The sequence below is a fragment of the Grammomys surdaster genome, unplaced genomic scaffold (genome assembly GCF_004785775.1).
Source record: "Grammomys surdaster isolate TR1022 unplaced genomic scaffold, NIH_TR_1.0 125974, whole genome shotgun sequence".
NCBI lineage: Eukaryota > Metazoa > Chordata > Mammalia > Rodentia > Muridae > Grammomys > Grammomys surdaster.
Genome location: NW_021620791.1, coordinates 864,607 through 884,059, shown reverse-complemented (window position 1 = coordinate 884,059; position 19,453 = coordinate 864,607). Strand labels below are relative to the sequence as shown.

Sequence of the window (19,453 nt, the reverse complement as noted above, 5' to 3'; positions counted from 1 at the left end):
ACAAAAATCCCAGCATGAAGGAAGGAAAGTGGGTAAGAAGTCCCAGCCCTAGCTGAAGATTTATTGGCATTTAACAGCTGCTAAGGGAGGGAGAGTTAGTTTCCTCTAATGGTGGGACACCTAGTATACCGACCATAATCCAGAGCAGGCCCCACCCCTGAAAGTAGACACAAGCTGGACTTAATGGGTTTGAGAGAAAAAGAGAACAAGAGAAAGAATAAATACCATGTTTGGTGGGTAGGGAGGTGGGTGGATCTAGGAGAGGTTGGGGGAGAAGATACTGAATATGTCCAAAATGTATGAGAGTCTCAAAAAAATAAAAGTATTACTTAAAAACACCTCATTCCCTCACATTATAATCATTCATCTATCACGTTCAATTAATTAATAGTCATTTAAATTTGTTTGTTTCAAAAATTTCTTTAGTTCCCAAATACAGTAAAAGCTTACAGTGGTATAAGAACAAAAAACATAATTTAATGTTCACATATAACCAGTATTATTATATTAGAGAATTTAAGTAAATGTTGACGATATGTGCATTTTTTTCCTTTAAAGGAGACCTGACCTCAAACTCAAGAAGTACAGTTAGGTATGGTGTGTTGGTTAGTATTTATTATCAACTTGATACAACATAAAGTTACATGGGAAGTGGAAGCCTCACGTGAAGGATGGCCTCCATCAGACCGGGGCGCTATCTCGATTGCTAATTGATAAAGGCAGGCCAGCCCACTGTGGGTGGCTGGGCTGTGTCAGAGAGCTCGTTGAGCACTTGCTGAGCATAAGAGAGTGAGCAAGCCAGTCCTGTGTTCCACTGCGGTTCCTGCTCAAGGTCTTGCCCTGACCTTCCTCATATTGCACTGTGACCCACAAGTGTAAAGCAAACCAACTCTCGGCTCCTCATGCTGCTTTTGGTCAATGTTTTATCACATGAACAGAAAACTGACCTAAACCAAGTGCACACACCTGTAATCACAGTATAGAAAAAAGGCTCACGTCAAGTTCAAGGCCAGCCTGGGCTGGCTGTAAGATCCTGCCTCAAAAATGACACAAAGAAAGTCAAAGAGAGGGGACAAGTGGGGGGAGGGAATGCCTACAGAGATGAAGGGGAGAAGAACTGATACAACTAAGAAATCACACTCAATATGCAATCACACTAAGCATGAAATCATTAAGACAGTTTATAATGTATTTCTGACAGATGTCTCTTCTATTCCAGATACTTAAGATTTAATCTAATACTAGATAGTTTAAAATGTGATTTTATTAAAAATCTGAAGTGTAGTATTTTTCAAATTCTAACAAGAGAAATTTTCCCACAAAGAAGGTGTTTTTCTAGCAAGAGCACAACTTGTGAACAAACCCCTCAAGAGCAGGTGTCACGCTGATTTACGTGATGATTTATATCAGCACCTTGTCAGGATTTAGGAGACAAACTTCTGAGCATGTCAGTAAGGAATCACGTAGTTTAGGTTAACTGAGGTGGGAAGGCCCACCCTAAGTGTGGGACATCACATCCCAGGAGAACAAGCACCCACCTCCTGCTTCCTGACCACACAATGTGATCAGAAGCACAGCTCCTACACCTTCCCCTCTGTGATGGACTTCCCTTCAAGCTGTGAGCCAAAACAACTCTTCCACGAGCTGCTGCTGCAGCCAGGCATTTCGATTTAGCAAAGAGGAAAGTAACTAATGCCTCTATCTTTTCCTATATGCATACTTTATGATACCAAGACAATGACAATAATGAGATGCCTATTATTTGACCCACTGAAATATAATGTATAGAATGGACCTAGGCAATCATCCTCACTGTACAGGGAAGGAAAACAGACACAAAGGAGTGAGTGGTCGGTTCACAACAGTAACAAGAGGAAGCAATGCTCACAGCTCTCAGCCTATCACAGCCACACATGCCATCCTCACAGCCTGCCCCTAGGTCAGGTACAGTGCAAAGCATTTTATGCCAATTATCCATCTTAGCCAATTTCTTCAACAACCTGAGAAAGACTGTGGTTTCTGTTATCTCCAACTGACAGTTAGGGACACTGAAATTCAAGAAGTCACTTATCTTGTCCAAGATAACCATCAGAAATGAAACCAAGATGTGAGTCTGGACAGTCTGACTGGAATCTGTGGCCTGCACGTCCAAAGCTTGTCGAGTTCTATCACTACACATACCACATATTGTCCCTGAACAACTGCATTCTCTCAAGGATTCAACTACCACCTATATGCCAAGCCCTCAGCCACCTTGCTCCTGTAGGCTCTCATTTGAACTTCAGCATATTTTCCACTACTTCTCTGCTACTTGATAACCAACACATCCAAAACCCAGCACGTGATGAGCCATACATATAGATGTGCAGAGTAAGTTATGCACATGTAGAGACAGTAATGTTATTTAGGTTTAAGAGAAATGAGAAGGTAGGGAGAAAACATAAACTGTATAGGGTTCACTGCTGAGGGAATAAAAATATTCTAGAGCAAGGTATGCTGACAGCTACACAAATCTGTAAGTAAACTAAAAACTGCTGAATTGTACGATGTAAACTGCTTAATTCATTTGTGATAAATTACAGATCAATAAAGCTGTTTTCAAAATGCACAGCTAACAGTGTGGCTTCTATTCAAATGTGAGTCCAAATTCACAGTCCACTTTGCCCTACTACTCTCTGAGACTTGAGTCATTATAACTCAACTTTGAAGTAATCACATCTGGACAATGTGATATAAATGATAAGAACCTAAGTTTATTTTGTTCCAAAAGAGACAAAACATACCTGAATTAGCACTGCAGAATGTGTTAAAGCATCATTCAGCATCGTGAGCACGTTTGAAGTAGGAACGACCCCAGGATCATGGCCCCAAGAGGTTATAAGTAACCGATCATAACCCTATTGGAAAGATGAATAACACATGAAATGGCACTTTGAGAGAATGGAAAAATTACAAAAGTAACCTAATTCTACATAGCAATTTCTGTTTCCCCCCAAAATAGCTCACAGTGCTTGCCCACCATGCATGAGGCCCTGAGGTCAATCCTTAACAGAATAGAATGGAACACAAGAGGAGAAAGCCTCACACACATACCTGGAATATATCTGGCAGTTTCCGAAGTCTTGTACCTTTGGACAATAAGAGAGACGGTGGTCCTTGCCCAGTGACATGGTAAATATACAACTTAAACCAGACAGAACTGACTTCTGGGATAGCTGGTCCAATATGCTATAATCACAAAACAGGTAAGATAAAGTTATAATATTTATCTAAATAGTCAAATTGCATAAATGACCAACATAATCTTCTAAGTAATGAATGCTTCATACATATTTTAACTGCTGCCACCATTATGAAGGTAAATCCTAATTAATCCAGTAAAATAGTTTTGTCTTCACACTGGGATTAAGATATATATATCCCTGCACTATTAAGAGACTGAACTCCCTAGGTGTGAGTCTAGATGTCATCTCTTCAGCCACATCACCTTAACTACGTTCTTAAACTCTCTGCCTCATCTGCTTCATCTACAAAGCACAGAAAAGGCTGTACCACATGAAGATGCCGTGAGGTTAAAGGGTTGAAAGTCGTGCCTGGCTACTGACGTCCACATGCAGCAGCAGTCATTACTATCATGCGTTTGTTGCTCAGAAGAAAGATGACATCCCTCCATCCACCATTTGTGCAGCAGACAGTTCACACATTATTCTACTGGGCAACATCACTGAGTTAAACGGAAGGGGCACAAAGTACTGTACAAAAGGGTTGTTAGGACCATTCCTGTTAACACAAGACCAGAATTCTGGCACAGGGATGAGTGGTCCAAGGCAACCAGAGCCCACAGGTCACAATAACAAATGTGGTACCTAAGTCCCTTCCTCCCTTCACAATCACCAAGCCTTGTACATTCAGGAATCCAGGCAGGATGGACCACTGCACAGCAGTATAACCTCCATTCCCTGAAAAATGGTACAAGTACACCTTCCTTGCTGATTATATAAAGACACATCTCTAATTTATTCTTCAAAGGTAAAAGACCAGTAGTCATTTTGACAAATGCTATGGTTAACTATCAAGTTCTAGCTTGCAAAGTCCATCTTTTCTTCTCACTTAACTTAGCATCAAAACTGTACTTTTTTGAAATATCTGCTATTCTCTTAATTTATCCAAATTCTCACTCTAGAACACTCAAAATGTTCTTTTAAAATATTTCACATGAATACACGTTTAATCTAATGTGTCACAAGTCACTTAATGATACACACGTATACCAATCACACTTTATAACCTGAATGTGATAGCATCTTATGAGAGAAAATAGACTATTTCCTCAATGAAATGACCACATTCCCATCTGGAGCCTCTAAGTGAGTTATTACCTGAGGGGTGCAGCTGCTGACTGGACGAATTTCATTGGTAAGAGGAGCCATGGAAACAAGTAGTGTGTAGTTTTTGTTTAGAACTCTGCTGCAAGTTGCTGGGTCCAAACCAAGAAGGCTTTCGCAACGTAAGAGATCCAGAGGGAAACCTGCGTTACAATAAACCACACGGGATGTAACAGACTGAGCATGTGAGACAGAAGGGCTAGAGACGAGCTGCTGAGCACTGCCACAAGACTCATTGTTTTGTCTTTAATTATAAACAGATTCTTTTCTCACATAGTATTAGTTTCTATCCCGTCTATTCCTCCAAAGTTCCTCCCTACCTGCCTCCCACCTGGACTCACTCATTCTCTTTCATTAGAAAAGAATAGGCTCCTAAGGGATAATAATGCAATATAATAAAAAATATAAAAAAACAAAAAACTATCACTTTAAATTAAGACAAAAAAAAAAAAAAGAAGGAAAAGAGTCCAAGAGAAGGCACAAAAATCAGAAATGCACACATCTGCACACTCAGGAATCCCATAAACACATGAATACATATGGAAGTCATACGTATTATGCAGAGGACCTGGTGCAGACCTGCACAGGCCCTGTGCATGCTGTATCAAGACTTACTATTTTTCAAAGGTACAATACCTACTAAGGAGTATCACATTTCCAACAAGTCCACCAAGACACTTTTAAGATTTGAAGCTAAAGTCTGGGTGAAAGCTGTCTTCTCATGGAGCAGCGCTTCTTCTGACTCTCTTTTAAGGAACCCTGCTTGTTCACGCCATTCCCATCCCAAGCCACTCTGCAGTATATCCTGACAACCAAAGTGTCAAGGAAAGCTGTGTCCTCCTCTCCCCCAGACAGCAATCTCTATAGCAGAGGTTCTCATCTTGTAGGTTGAAACCCCTTCAGGGAACTGAATGACTTTTCACAGGGGTTGCCTAAGACCACGGGAAAACAGATATTTATATTATGATTCATGTAGCAAAATTACAGTTATGAAGTGGCAACAAAAATCATTTTATGGTTGGGGGTGTCATCACAACATGAGACACTGTATTAAAGGTCACAGCATTAGAAGGTTGAGTAACCACTGCTCTAGAGAAAATCACAGCTCAGATCTGATTCTAGCATAGAGGTAAGCATTCCTCAGTTAGAAATTTGTGCGCTAAACTGTTGGTCTATAGAGCAAGGATTCAGCATGCATCTTAAGCAATCACTGTCCTCAATCCTCTGGAAAATATCCCATCCTATTGCTCTCTAGGGCCAGAGAGATAACTATGCAGGTAATGAGCAATACCTGTTGCACAAGCCTGACTACCTGAGTCTGATCCCCAGAGCTCACAGAACAAGAACAGAATTGACTCCTACAAAGTGTCCTCTGACCTCCATGTGTACAACTGACACATTAAGTCTCCCCCCTTCCACACACACACACACACAAACATACTTAATCCTTAATTCCTATTGGTCTGTAAAGGAGATGTTTAAGACTGAAACTAACCTAGGAGGATCTGTAGGCCACTTTACCCTTCAAAACAGAATGCATCTCAAGAAGTGTATAGCCTGCCCAAAGGCCCAAGATGCTCCCAGCATAAGTAGCACCGAGATCCTGCTCTCTCTCATACAGTGCCCAGAAAAACAGAGTCAACTCCTAGGAGGTTGCTTAGAAAACATAAGCTAAGATCAGGTCGTACTGTTTTAAAACAAAATAAGATATTGTTGGGGGGGGGGGAATGGAGTCATGTCACAAGGACACAGAGAGCAGTTTAAAGGTGAAGTGAGACAACTAGAGCACAGAAACAACGGAGATAGAAATGACTACTCGAGGGATCACTAATACACAGGCAGTAATAGAGAAGAGAACATGACTATTTGCAACCACTATAGTTTAGGAAGAGCCACTGCTGATGCTAAATCTCAGAGCAAGGTCTTAAAGTATCTTCCACAGATCTTCCTCTTAGCTAAGGAGAAAGAAATAGCAGTATCATGAAGAAATTGGAAAACACATTAACTGGGTGACCAGATTAACATCACCAGCAAGAGGAAGATGACCAGCACATGGTTTAGACACCAAATCCTCAGGAAACATACCATGATGTGTATGGTGTCCTGGACAGAAACAAGCCACAGTCCATTTGTAAGGAACAGCATGCAGCCCAAAGATGAGAAAGATTCCATGCAAACCAGCACAAGTGGGATATAGTACTTTTTAAAACTAAGAATGGCATTAAAAATAAACAAGGAACCAAACAAATATGAATTTGTTACAGAATAGAGGATAAAAGAAACATGATTAGATATAATACTTTTCCTAGGCTGCAGCACACACTTGAAGAGGAAAGAGAACAGCCTGAGGGAAGGATATTAATGTCACTGACCAGCAACAGGCCAGGCAGACGTGACAGAAGCTGCTCTGACACAAAAGCAGCATTTCTGATGAGCCTGATAAGGCCATGATAAACAACTGATTCCCAAATTCTGGGCTGAGAGATTCTTCTTATTCTTGAAATTTTAGAATCCTATTCTAGAGCCTACGGCCTGTGATCTAGTGAAGGGACATGGTATACTGACAGGAGGAAGAGCAGTACCTGGTCCACAGGTGGGAAAGGAGAGAAGGGAGCAGACTCCCTTATAAAGATCAAAGAGACTTACGCTGCACAGTGAGAAACTGTACAAAAGACACTTACGAGAGAAAACGTCATCTCAGTATTCAGAAATGATTTTGCTGAAAAGGACTGGGAGGCATGGTGCACAGTTACAATGGAGAAGTGGACACATGGGCGGAAACAAGCCAGGTGAGGTGGATCTGCTTCAGCCTTGTCAGACATGAACAGGGATGGAACACAGAAATCTCATGAAAACTGTGTGGAAAAGGGATTGTCCTTAAAGTAAGCCATTTCCTAAACCACAAATGGATGTGGATGAGGGGTTTCCTAACCTTCAGGCAAAAGTCAGGGTTATCAACGTCAACTATAAAATACACTTACTGTACATGAGGGCAGGGAATATGAAATCTAGAGTTCTCAGTGACTGGAGCACTTTCTAAGACTTTTACAACTGTGATTACTCATCTATAAATGTAGATTAGCATTGATCATATTGGAAAGACATCCTTTTTCATTGAAAATAGATTGTTTTCATACAATATATTCTGATTAGTTTGCTTCCTCAACTCTCTACCCACCCAAGCCTACATTCTTTCTTTTTCTATTTTGTTAGTATGCAAACAGGCATCTTAAAATAATAACAAAGTAAAATACAATCAAACTGAAATAGGATGAAACAAATTAAAAGAAGCAAAAGCATAAGAAACACATATAGACACAGAAAAACACACATTCATACATATGGCAAACCCATAAAAATGTAGCACCAGACACCATAATACACACACAAAAGACATGAACAGGAAAAAATAAATAAAATAATGTCCACACAAAGGACGTCCAGACAAAGGACTATGAGGAGTCTGCTGAGTTCACTGTGTCTTGGCCATCTACTGAGATGTAAAGTCTAACAGCTTCATGAATAACTCCTCCCATAGCCTTTCTGTAAGCCCTAAGCAGACTTAACAATGGCAGTAGTACAGGAGAAGAGAGGAAGAGAGTGAAAGAAGGTGAGAAGCAGCTGACAAGGTATTCAGAGAGCAGGCTTCCAGCTACAGGTCCAGTCTGCCAGCTACGACATGTCTGAAAATGTGTGCTGATGAAATGAGGTGCATGGCCTGCTTCAAATCTTGGAAAGATGGTTACTGTCATGTCTTCACAGTCAAGTCTATTTCTGTACCATAGTTGGGCTGGTCTGGCTGAGAGGTCTGAGCCACCAGATCTTTGTTATGACGCAGAAAGAGAATGGTGTTCCTCAGAGTAAGTGCATGGTCAAAGTATCTCTGTGCTTCTCCTTCACCAGTGCTCTGAACCTAAACCAAGAGAAAACAGATTTTAATACCATTCTCATACTATTCACCCTAATAAACATGTAACACAGGTATAAAGATATTAAAAACAGTAACAAAAACAACAAAAATTAAAACAGTAATTCAAAATCTTGCCCAGGAAATACTGAAGCAAATCACCTCAACCAATTTTGAGTAAGTTCCCATCATCTTTATAGGACTCCAAGTACAGCAATTTTAACAACTGAATAAACTGCTGAGTAGCACATTTCATAAGCTCTATGTCCCCTGTATGATTCATAGAGGGGAAAGTTCTAAAGCCAGTTCTGCTTCCTCCAAAAAAAGCATACAATAATAATCAGAACATGAAGTGGACAGTAAGACTGAAAAACCACAATTAGCAAAACATCTGAAGAATAGGAATGAAGATTACAGACTTGAAACCAATTGCTAAGTACTGTGTGGAAGTCTGGTCTGTTGCTCTGTATTGTAATGCTAAGTACTGGCCCCAAAGGGATGCCCAGGGACCAGAGAATCTACACGTACACCAAGTGATGCTATGTGACCTTGCTTCTTAATTTAGAACTACTGGTTGAATAAAGATGCCTACAGCCTATAGCTGGTAAGAAGAGAGATAGTTGGAGTTTGTGTTCTCAGGCATGGGGTCTGGAAAGAACCACAAGGAGGGGAGAGAAGGTGGAGAGAGATGTCATAGGACAGGAGAGTCATGAAACATTGTCATGAGGCCTGGCCAGCTGGAGTTAAGAGCTGACCACATGGTAGTCGGGCAGTGGTGGCACACACCTTTAATCCCAGCACTTGGGAGGCAGAGGCAGGTGGATTTCTGAGTTCGAGGTCAGCCTGGTCTACAGAATGAGTTCCAGGACAGCCAGGGCTATACAGAGAAACCCTGCCTCAAAAAAAAAAAAAAAAAAAAAAAAAAAAAGCTACCCACATGGAACATGGCAAGTTATAGCCCAGGATTATTAATGAGGAGGTAGATTTTAATAGCTTAGAGGGTAGATTTCTGTCCAGCTCTAGCGCACTAAAGGCTTATTATAAATATAAAAGTTACATGCCTTTTATCTGGGATCTGAATGACCAAAGGAGGGATAGAAACCCCAACTGACAGAAAATATTTATTACAACAGTATTATTTCATATATTTTTTGCACTGATGAATATAAAATTCCTATGGAATAGTAAAAGAAAAACCTATTTATGACATAAAGACATTATAAAATCACTACAAATTCTCTAAATTAAACATTTAACATATAAAATTCATAACTAACCTACAAAAACTAAACATTAGCCAAGGAGCAGATCTGACAAACAGAACACAGAGAACAGAGGACAGGATGAAATACAGTGAAAAGAAGCACTAGCATGTAGGACTGGGTTTACTCACAGGGAAGAGAAAGGGGTAAAAGCAAACCCAGCTCACATTGTTAACACTAACAAGAATAGTTACAGCAGGCATAAACAAAAACTTAAATAAAACAGCCTCAGACCTTACCTCAGTCATATCAAATTACAAAGAATAAAAGATGTTAGACAGACTAAGGTCTCTACCCAGTTCCTCAGTATATTAAATCATCTTAGGAGTTAGTCATATCACCTTAGGAATCACAGAACTCATTCACTGTGTTGATGTCTAAACAGCACCACAAGAGAAGACGGGGTAGAGTAGAGACAGGAAGAAGCAAGAATATTCCAAGACCCAGGACAAGGAGCATGTACATGGGCACAGCTGCCGTCCCATGCAGTAGGAAAGGTTCCAGCATGCTGCCTAGGGCACTGACCTTCTCTAGTTCTATAAGGAAGCTATCCAGAGACTCATCTGAGAGTTTGCCTACTTCAAACATGGTGACTGCGTGGCTTTTCAAGTTCTGCAAAAAGAAGCACATTATTAAACTCTGCTTCCCCTTTTTAATGCTAACAACACTCATTATGCTTTCTGATATATTAAAACTGGAAGATGGGCAACATGAGCTCTGCTTCCCTCCTCACTGAAGACTCACTGTTCGAAGGAAGGGAACAGAGCTGGCTGTTTTCAGGACTTGTTCTAAATATAAAGACATATTTACACAGCAGCAAGTGATTTTATATCTCGTCTTTAAACATGATTACACCCAGAAGCATCTGACTCACTGGTGAAAGGTTTCCCATCATTAAGAATGCAGTAAGAGTGGAGTCAAACAGGAATGCAATTCGTTTTGTGTACCCAGTGGACAGACTCAAACTGCTCACGCTGGCAGTGTCAGCTGAAAGAAAAAACACAACACGGAATCAAGTCAATGAAAGCCTTCTTTGCTTATCTTCTGAAGTACATTTTTGCTTCAAGTTTATCTTAACAGCCGTACAAACTTAATTAAATATAAACAATATTGTGGTCTTAAGATATTCAAGTGTTTTTGCATCAGGGTCTCACTATACAGCAGACTGGCCTTGAATTCCAATCCCCCTGAATCTAGCTCCCTGGTACAAAGATTACAGGTATGTACCATTTCTTTTTAAAATTTTAAAGACATTTAGATTAGATTAAAATTTTAAAAGACATTTGTGTTGATGTGCTAGTTTGTCAAATCAACCAGACATAAGCCAGGATCACTGAAGAAGGAAGAACCTGAACTGAGAAAAGGTCTCTGTAACACTAGCCTGAAGGCATGTGTGTGGGCCATGTTCTTGATGAATGACTGATGTGGTTGGTACCACCTCTGTGCAGATGGTCCTGGAAGTATGAGAAAGGAGCATGAGCCTGGGGCGTAAACCAGTAAGCAGCCCTCCTCAGTGGTATTTGCCTCAACTCCTGCCCGCAGACTCCTGCTTGTTCTGCCTTGGCTTACCTTCACAATGGGCTGTGAGCTCTAAACTCAAATAAACCCTTTCCCTCCTCAAGTTGCTTTTGGTGTTGGTGTTTTACCAAAACAACAGAAAAGCCAACAAGCACAGTTAATTTCCTTAAAAACCATAAATAAAAATCCTTGGTAATCATCAGATCAATAAGCACTACCAACAGGCTTATGCTCCTCAGTGTGTGGCCCAGGTGACAGGCAAAACAGGAGAAAGGGCATCCCAGGTTCCTATTACCCTCAACATTAAACCCTGCATGTCTCCCTTTGGGCTTAGCCTGCACTTTCGCTCTGGTTAACATGGCCTTTCTTCAATGACCAACGAACTCACAGCGGCTCTAACCACATCCTCTTCCTGATTTCTGTTTGTTTTTGCAGCCCCAAACACTACAATTGTTTATGTTTTGGGGGACTAAACTCCATTCCCTCCTCCCTCAACTTAATTTCTTGATGGTAAATGCCATGTTCTTATTTATCTGATACCCCACCCCCACCCAGCTTTGCACGGTGTTCATAATATTGGTAAGGACGCAGACTGCATACCAAACAGGAAGCCTAAAGAAGAGTTATGCAGGTGATGTAGGGCTGTGTCTGGACACAGGGCAGACCGACAGACAGATTCTAAATTAAACTAAGTTGCTGCTAACCTGGATCTTCTTGACTATTAGTATCTGTGTCAGTAGCAGAAGAAGCTTCTTGCACAGGACTCCTACTTTCCCCGCCATCCCATGATAAGAGCATCTTTTGTGGGTCTAACGTGCTCCTATTAATGAAGAATACATTCATTTTGTAAAATCACATAAATGATCTCACATGAACACAGCTACTGAAGTCGGTACTTACAACTGTCAACAATCCACCAGAACATAAGTCAACACACAAGTCTGAAACTGAGATGAGTTCTCAAATTGTTCACACAGAGAGCACTGTGACTGAAACTCAAGCACAGGCCTCAAGCAATCCAAGTTCTTCTAACTTCTAAATTTTATAAAATAGCGTATGTACTTTTTCCCTAAACAAATCGTTCTTGTTTCCATCAGATTATACAGCAGATCCCTCACACCCAGGTGACTGAGACACTAGTATACACGATTCACCACAATTGGCAAAGTCAATTTTTTAAAAAATAATAACTTTCTGCATGTAAAATTCTTTTCAAAAGGGGACTGTCATAAGGGATAAATAAATTACTTTAATCTGTTCACAGACGGAACATTCTTCCATGATGAATGAAGTTGATCCAAATTTATTACTTGTCCCTTCTTATGGGCAAAGCCCAATCGGCAATACATTGAAACAGCATTCTGAAAGGAATGGAAGAAAACTAGCATTAAAACAGACATCATATTATTTGAAGAAAAAAAAAATACCCTACAAGACTAAGCCTCTGGTGATGTGTCAGCATTTCCATACCTTGCCTACAGAACAGTCCAAGCCAGTACTGCCGTCCCTATAACCTCTTCTAATGAGGCTAGAGTTGCAGCTTTGACAAGATACTGAACAGGTTGCTTCTTGCTACCCACATTAATGTGAGTGCCCTAGTCCATTCCACCTGGTGGAAAACAGACTCAGGGCTTCCCGTCTTGCCCTTTCTCTCTCTGCAACCTCCCTTCACCATGCAGGCTCTCTCCAGCAGTCAATAAGGATCAGTAAGGTATCAAGATAAAAAATCAACTAACAAAATCCACCCAGTACTCACATCATAATAGGTTAAAAAAAAATCATACCTTCACCAGCGATAAATCTATCTCAAGGACATTTGCAAGCTACAAAACAAAACTGAAAATTAACATTCCATTATCAGAATTATCAGTATGTCCTCTCAATAATGTTCTCGCCACACTCACCTCTGCAACATTAGTGTGCTCGTCTATTGACACAAATATCTTATAGAGTAGGGTTTCAAAATAATCACCTTGTACCCGATTCATTACAAAACCTTCCAGAGGGGGAACTGAAATAAACAAAACAGACTTCTCAGCACTGGGTTTCATAAAACAACAAAGTGTAACTCAAATGCCTATGCAAAAAGAGAAATCATGCAGAGACTAAATACAGCTTTTATGCACTTCATCCACTCCACAGCAACCTTTCAGAAGTTCCCACAATTAAGGCCACGCACAACATCATCTACACAGAGCTGTCTAAAGGTTCACAAGGAACTCTCAATTACTGAGGCCAAGGGAATACTAGACAGTACACACTTAGTGAAAAGACATGAGAACAGGGCTGAGCCTCAAAGGGGTTGAGATACATGTGCTTTTGATGCCTATAGGCCAAGAAAATGCACAGTGGAAGACTGTTGGAAAGAGTTAATATACTCCTTGGGAACAAGTGGAGGAAAGTTGGTTCACTGCATTCTCCCCCATCTCTATTCTACCCTGAGAAGAAATGACTCTGCAGAGGTCACCAAGGGGAGAGGTCAAGACCAGCACACAAGCAGCCACCATGGTAGTGTCCACTCATACTCAAGCTCGCTCGCTCTCTTGTCCAAATGCTTTCCTCTGATTTAGCAGCAAGCTCTACCTCATAAGCAGTAAAGAAGGAGTGTGCTTTTGTTCACATCCTCCCATGTGTATGTGTCCCTTCAAAATATCCTGGGGAAGCAAAACGGCTCACTTGGTGAAGGCACTTGACGGCAAGCCCAACAACCCACACTTGGCCGCTCACACGGCAGAGAGAATTAGACTCCTGAAAGGTGTGTTCTGCCTTCCTTCCACACGAACACCACAACATGTACACGCGGTACACGCACTCACATACACAAAGTAAAATGTAAAAAATGAAATCCCACGAAAAGTGGAGTGCACAGGCCACTAAATTTTTTCCAATAATAAAAGAGAAAGGTTTCTTTTTAGAAATGTTTAGCAGGGGCTGAAGAGACGGCTTGGTGGTTAAGAGCACTGACTGCTACTTCAGAGGTCCTGAGTTCAATTCCCAGCAACCACATGGTGGCTCACAACCATGCCCTCACCCCACCCCTTCTGGTGTATCTGAAGATAGCTACAGTGTACTCGTATACATACAATAAATAAATAAATCTTTTTTTAAAAAAGAAATGTTTTAGCAATTCCTGACTTAAGTTACTTCTTCTGCTACAGTACTGCTGTGTTCAAGCATTTCCTGAATGAATACTTGCTAGGTGCTGAACACCTGCCAAGTGCATTGCCTTCATCACTTCAACTTTTAGACTGACAAGCTGTACAGTATTACAATTATCCCTTCCTTGGAGAGACTAAGGTCCTAAGAAGTTAGAAATTTCAACATATAATTTATATCTGGATGACAGGATGAGAAAACTGCTTATAGAAATATAAAATCAGTTTCTAATGTGTATTAAATTAATATAAAAAGTATGAACTAAAATCCAACTTAAGCTATGGGTCAGAATCTAGTTGTGTATTTGTTCTTCTAAGATACTGGCCATTGGGCTGGAGAGATGGCTCAGTGGTTGAAAACACATATTGTTCTTGCAGAGGACCCAGGTTCAACTCCCAGCACCCACATCAGGCAGCTTACAACTGCTTGAAACTCCAGCTCTACGCATGTATACTGTAGTATACTCACATGTACATGTAAACACATAATAAAAACATTTTTTGAAATAAAAGATACTAGTCATCCAAATACAATGAAAGCATTACTTCATCTCAAATATAAAACTGTTTCAGATAGACTACATATTTGAGAAATTATTTAGAATTTTGTGTGTATGTATATCATACAATTCTCCAATGATATATTCTTTAAGTACTTTTTAAAAGAATTAAAGAAAAATGTAGGCACTGAAGCATTAAAATATACATGTAGAGCCAAAGACCAGCATATCTGCTATGAGACAGGGTCTGCTTTAAAAAAAAAAAAGAAAAAAAGTGGAGGAGGGAAAGAGAGGTGATCTTGGGCTACATTAGAACCACAAAACAAAGAGGTGCGCAAATAGCAGTTAAAACAGAAATGAATAAACTCAATCTAATCCAACCTGTGAGTGAATCTAAAATGAGTTAAGTCAGCTTACTGAATAAGAATAGGGACCAGAATAAATCTTCCAAATCCCAATAGTAAAGAAACCACTACCATAATTTCTGTCTCCAAGGACTCATTTCCTGTTAACAGTCTGCAAATGTAAACCTATTGTCCTACTTGTCACATCAACTTCAAACCTAGGTTAGATAAGTGAGTGTTTCACTTCCTTCCTAACTGGCTTTCTAAACTTAAAACAGAGTTCACGTAAGCATATAGTCCACAATGGATTACTGGGCTGGGGACGAATCTCACTAGCATATGCTACTCAAAGAAAGACCAAGACTTGCTACAGCACCAAGACCTGTCAAGACACAACACTGACAAGAGGAAGACTTTCTGGAATCAGCCAACCACCACCTGTTTCTCGACATCTAGTCATTCCTGGGAATTTGACCCTTTATGCTCTTTCTCACACATATTGTTTCAGTATGATTTTTAAAATCAAAAATAACTACAGTAGCTAAATGACACCAGAAAAGATACTTACTATAAACACCTAACTGTAAGTTAGTACTTCTACAAAATTTAAAACTTAAAAAAAGTGATTTAATTTGTAACTGTAGGAAATTTATCCTGAAGTTCTACTATTTTAATATAGTGTATACATTAAATAACATAGAAAATAAAATAGTAAATAATAATAAAACTATAAGTTAAGTGTAAAAATAAAAATGTCCTTCTTTAAATAAAATCTTAATATCTAAAATTACAGAAAGATTTGTGTCAAATTTATTAGGTTGGTACACAGTATTTAGCTTCAAGAAGTCATTCAAAACACAGTGCAAAATGGCAATCCAGACTTACCAGCTATACAACTGTCATCTGATATGGGCACATCCAGATAAATAAAGCCTTTGTTATACAAACCTACAAAAGCAAAAGCACCTAGTTTAGATGGAACACCACAAACAGTGTTTCTTCTAACAGCCTGACTGTGAGCCTCCTGTGAAGCCTTACAACTGAACGCTACACAAAGAAAAGAAAATCGTATAGAGAAAGTAACTACATTTTCTAAATCTTGATTTCCTAGATATTTTCAGAACTACAAATCTCTTACCAACCATTTGTGTAGGTTTCTAATTACATCTATACTAGAAAATAAAAGCCTAAGATCACACTTCAAGTAACATGACTTAGGAAATAGACTCAATTTGGGCCAGTAATTAGTATTAATTATCAACTGTTTAATAAAACAAGTTTCTGGACTGACAAAGAGCATGAGCACTAAGCACTTACTGTGTACTACATTGTAATCCAGTGACCCAGAGAGCTGAGGACCTGAGTCGATGATCTTATCAATAGCGCCTTTCTCAGGAGAAGTGCATATCTAAGAAAAAGAAAATGTTTTCAATTAAGTCTGTCCTAATTACCTAATTTATGCATCTCCTAAGACGCATTCACACTAGGATCCGTAACTGAACATACGCATGGAGTGAGCCTTACTCTTGCCATTTATTACCTCAGAATTTAAACAATAAAACCATCACATAACTATCACCTAAACTGCCAAATTATAGTGCCAACAGTTTAGATAGCAAAATCACCATAACTATCAGCATCTGTTGGTTAGCAGTAATGCTCACTGATAAACGCCAATGCAATGTAATCGGATACATGAATCCAAATCATTCTTATCAAAAGTCCACTGAGAAACACTCTACATGAACAATGGTGAAATTACGTCAGTTTGGCAGCACCATAAGGAAGGGCTTAGAGTGAAGCAAATTTCTAAGGCTTCCTACCTTAAAATGCCTTCCAGAAGAAATACAGGCAAAAACTAAATAAACAAAAGATGAAAAGGCCACACACATCCCTTCAACCACACAGAGATATGCCTTGGTCTCTAGGCCCACAAGGCACCCTACCCTTTCTTCAGTCAGCATCCTTTCAAAACATGTCTGGTGTGGAGTAACTTCTGGAGACATCACTGCTCTTGATCTTGACACTGTTTCCATCAGGACACCCATCCTAGTTCAGTGTAATTCAACAGTGACTGGACTACAGATTCCAAAACAACTGCCTGAGTACCTATCACTCTTGGACCTTTCATTATAACTTGAGTTAGCTGGTTAACTGCTGTGTGTTCACTTTCATCATCTGTGAACTGGGTGCAAAGATTGTCATGAGTCCTAACATAGTTATGTCAGTGCACAGCACATGTACACACAGTGTTCAGAAATGTTAGCCATATTACTATGGCTACTAAGTGTGACATCATATTACTGCATACTGAGACCACTAATTACGACCCCAGATTACTATACAGAAACCAAATCATGTCTCCTGCACCATTAAAAAGGGTCTTGTAAACTCCACCTACAAACCTATTAAGATCATTTGAATTCGCTTGATTTTTCTACTGGAAAATCAAATGTTACTTGTAGGGGGGTGATTTTGATGCTTTGATTGGAAATCTGTTTCCTGATACTGAAGGTCCTCTCACCCGTTGGTTTTTGATCTATCAACAAAGATGCCAGTGGCCAATGGCTGGGAGGAAAGAAAGAGGTGGGACTTCCAGGTTCCTGCAGGCTAGGAGAGAGGAAGAGAATAGAGATACCAGGGGGAGAAAGACTGGACAGACTACTCAGAGCTACAGGGGAGCTCTTCCAAACTGTAGGCAGAAAGGCAAAGTGGCCTGAAAGCATCTTGGGCAGCAAAACCAACGGGCCTCACAGAAGGCAACTGAGCAATTGAGCTGAGGGCAGATTTAGAGGCGCTGAGCCGGGAGTAGAGGTAAGGGCACATTAGCCATGGGAGGCTTAGAAAAGCCTGGCCATTTAGCTAAAAAGTATATTAAAAATAAGCTAATGTGTGTATGCTTTTCATCCGTGGATACAAGACAGCTCCTGGGCAGGTGTGTGCACGCATCCAGCCAGAAGCACAAAGCAGTGCAGACAGAACTACATGCAAGTTACTTCTGAAAACATTATGTAATATAATTAAAAACTTTAAGTTAAAAAAAAATTCTGGTTTTAATTTTTCCTTTTCCTCAGGTTTTAGCCTATAACGATCTCTACCTTGATGTCATCTTCTGTGATATATCCAGCCTGCACCACCCACCACGCCTCGATGGCAATTTCCACCGGCTTCACTGGTAAAAGATCACGGGCAGTTTTCCTTCTGAAGAATTTCTGCAATAATACAACAGTTAAGGACCTGCAGCCAACACAGACTACACCCACTGTCTTCTATCATCATATTATATATCGCATTACAACAGGCTACATCTTCTCAAATTTTCATGTTTAAAATGCTAGCTGGTTATATAGTATAGAATCATTCTTTCTTAACTTATTTTAAAATAAATTACTAAACATAGATGTCAATCCAGTTCAAATAAAACCCAAAAGGTTAAAAACCTGTACTTGAAAATGTGAACTTATTTCACTCATTAAGTGAATCCTGGGGCTAAATTATTCAAATAAAAAGACAAGCAAAGAAAAGTTAACTTCCAAAATAGTATAAGCTACAACTCATAAGTCACTTAAGCTACAACCTGGTGAACACTGCAGATCTGTTCACTACTCCTGTGATAAATATGCACAGTGACTGGTTCATGTTAGAGTCTGTTAGTCCTAGAACTTTAAACCAAACTCTGGTTATAATCTAGTTCTGACAAAGAGGCCGTAAAGCGAGAGGGGACAACTTACTTTTGAAGATCTACACTGGTTCATCAGGTCAATGTACTGGTTTCTTCCTATGCCAAGAAGCCGCAGACCTGAAAGCAAGTCTTTCCTTTAATATATCTTGAAATGTGAGTATACTACGCTCAGTGACATTAGGAAAAATTCCCAGTTTATAGTCTTTTAGTAACTGACTGATGTGGCCCATCAATATCAAATTAAAAAGAATTCGTCACACAATACAGATGAAACCTCAACTTTGGAAGACAAATTGAACTTGCTACTTTTGACAATGCTAAAGAGGTCATGTTGAAAAAGCAGAAGTCCTCCCAGTTTTGAGAAATAAAACTGCTTTTCAGCAGAAGCTTCTTATACACGGAACTCCATGACATGCTGAATATACACTTCACTTAGATAAGCACAGTGAAACACAGCAGACCATCTTTGTGGCACTCCACATGCTACTGTAAGTTAAGGATCCTGTGCACGGGTTACCTCCTCCCATCAGCAGACGACACAGCCCAGACAACAGCAAGAACTCAGTCGCTAGAGCAGTGATTCTCAACCTTCCAAGTGCTGCGACCTTTTAATAAAGCTGTTCAGGTTGTGGGGACCCCAACAATAAAATTATTTTGTTTCTACTCCATAACTGTAATTTTGTTAGTATTATGAATCATA

General features: G+C 39.9%; 1 protein-coding gene across 4 annotated transcripts in view; it reads right to left on the bottom strand.

Moving 5' to 3' along the window:
* Fam91a1 (family with sequence similarity 91 member A1) overlaps positions 1-19,453 on the bottom strand; it is a 39,930-nt gene that overhangs the window by 13,037 nt on the left and 7,440 nt on the right. For all 4 annotated transcript variants that reach the window (XR_003709528.1, XM_028753847.1, XM_028753846.1 and 1 more), the window contains exons 5-18: positions 18,803-18,870; positions 18,170-18,283; positions 16,389-16,479; positions 15,957-16,019; positions 12,977-13,083; positions 12,857-12,895; positions 12,321-12,433; positions 11,777-11,892; positions 10,429-10,541; positions 10,080-10,166; positions 8,166-8,298; positions 4,380-4,528; positions 3,094-3,228; positions 2,784-2,897 (exon numbers count right to left, since the gene is read on the bottom strand). Coding sequence is in view for 3 of the 4 variants with exons in the window: in XM_028753847.1 (XP_028609680.1) it covers positions 2,784-2,897; positions 3,094-3,228; positions 4,380-4,528; positions 8,166-8,298; positions 10,080-10,166; positions 10,429-10,541; positions 11,777-11,892; positions 12,321-12,433; positions 12,857-12,895; positions 12,977-13,083; positions 15,957-16,019; positions 16,389-16,479; positions 18,170-18,283; positions 18,803-18,870 (1,442 nt within the window). In the remaining variant the exon portion in view is untranslated. The remainder of the gene's footprint in view (positions 1-2,783; positions 2,898-3,093; positions 3,229-4,379; positions 4,529-8,165; positions 8,299-10,079; positions 10,167-10,428; positions 10,542-11,776; positions 11,893-12,320; positions 12,434-12,856; positions 12,896-12,976; positions 13,084-15,956; positions 16,020-16,388; positions 16,480-18,169; positions 18,284-18,802; positions 18,871-19,453) is intronic.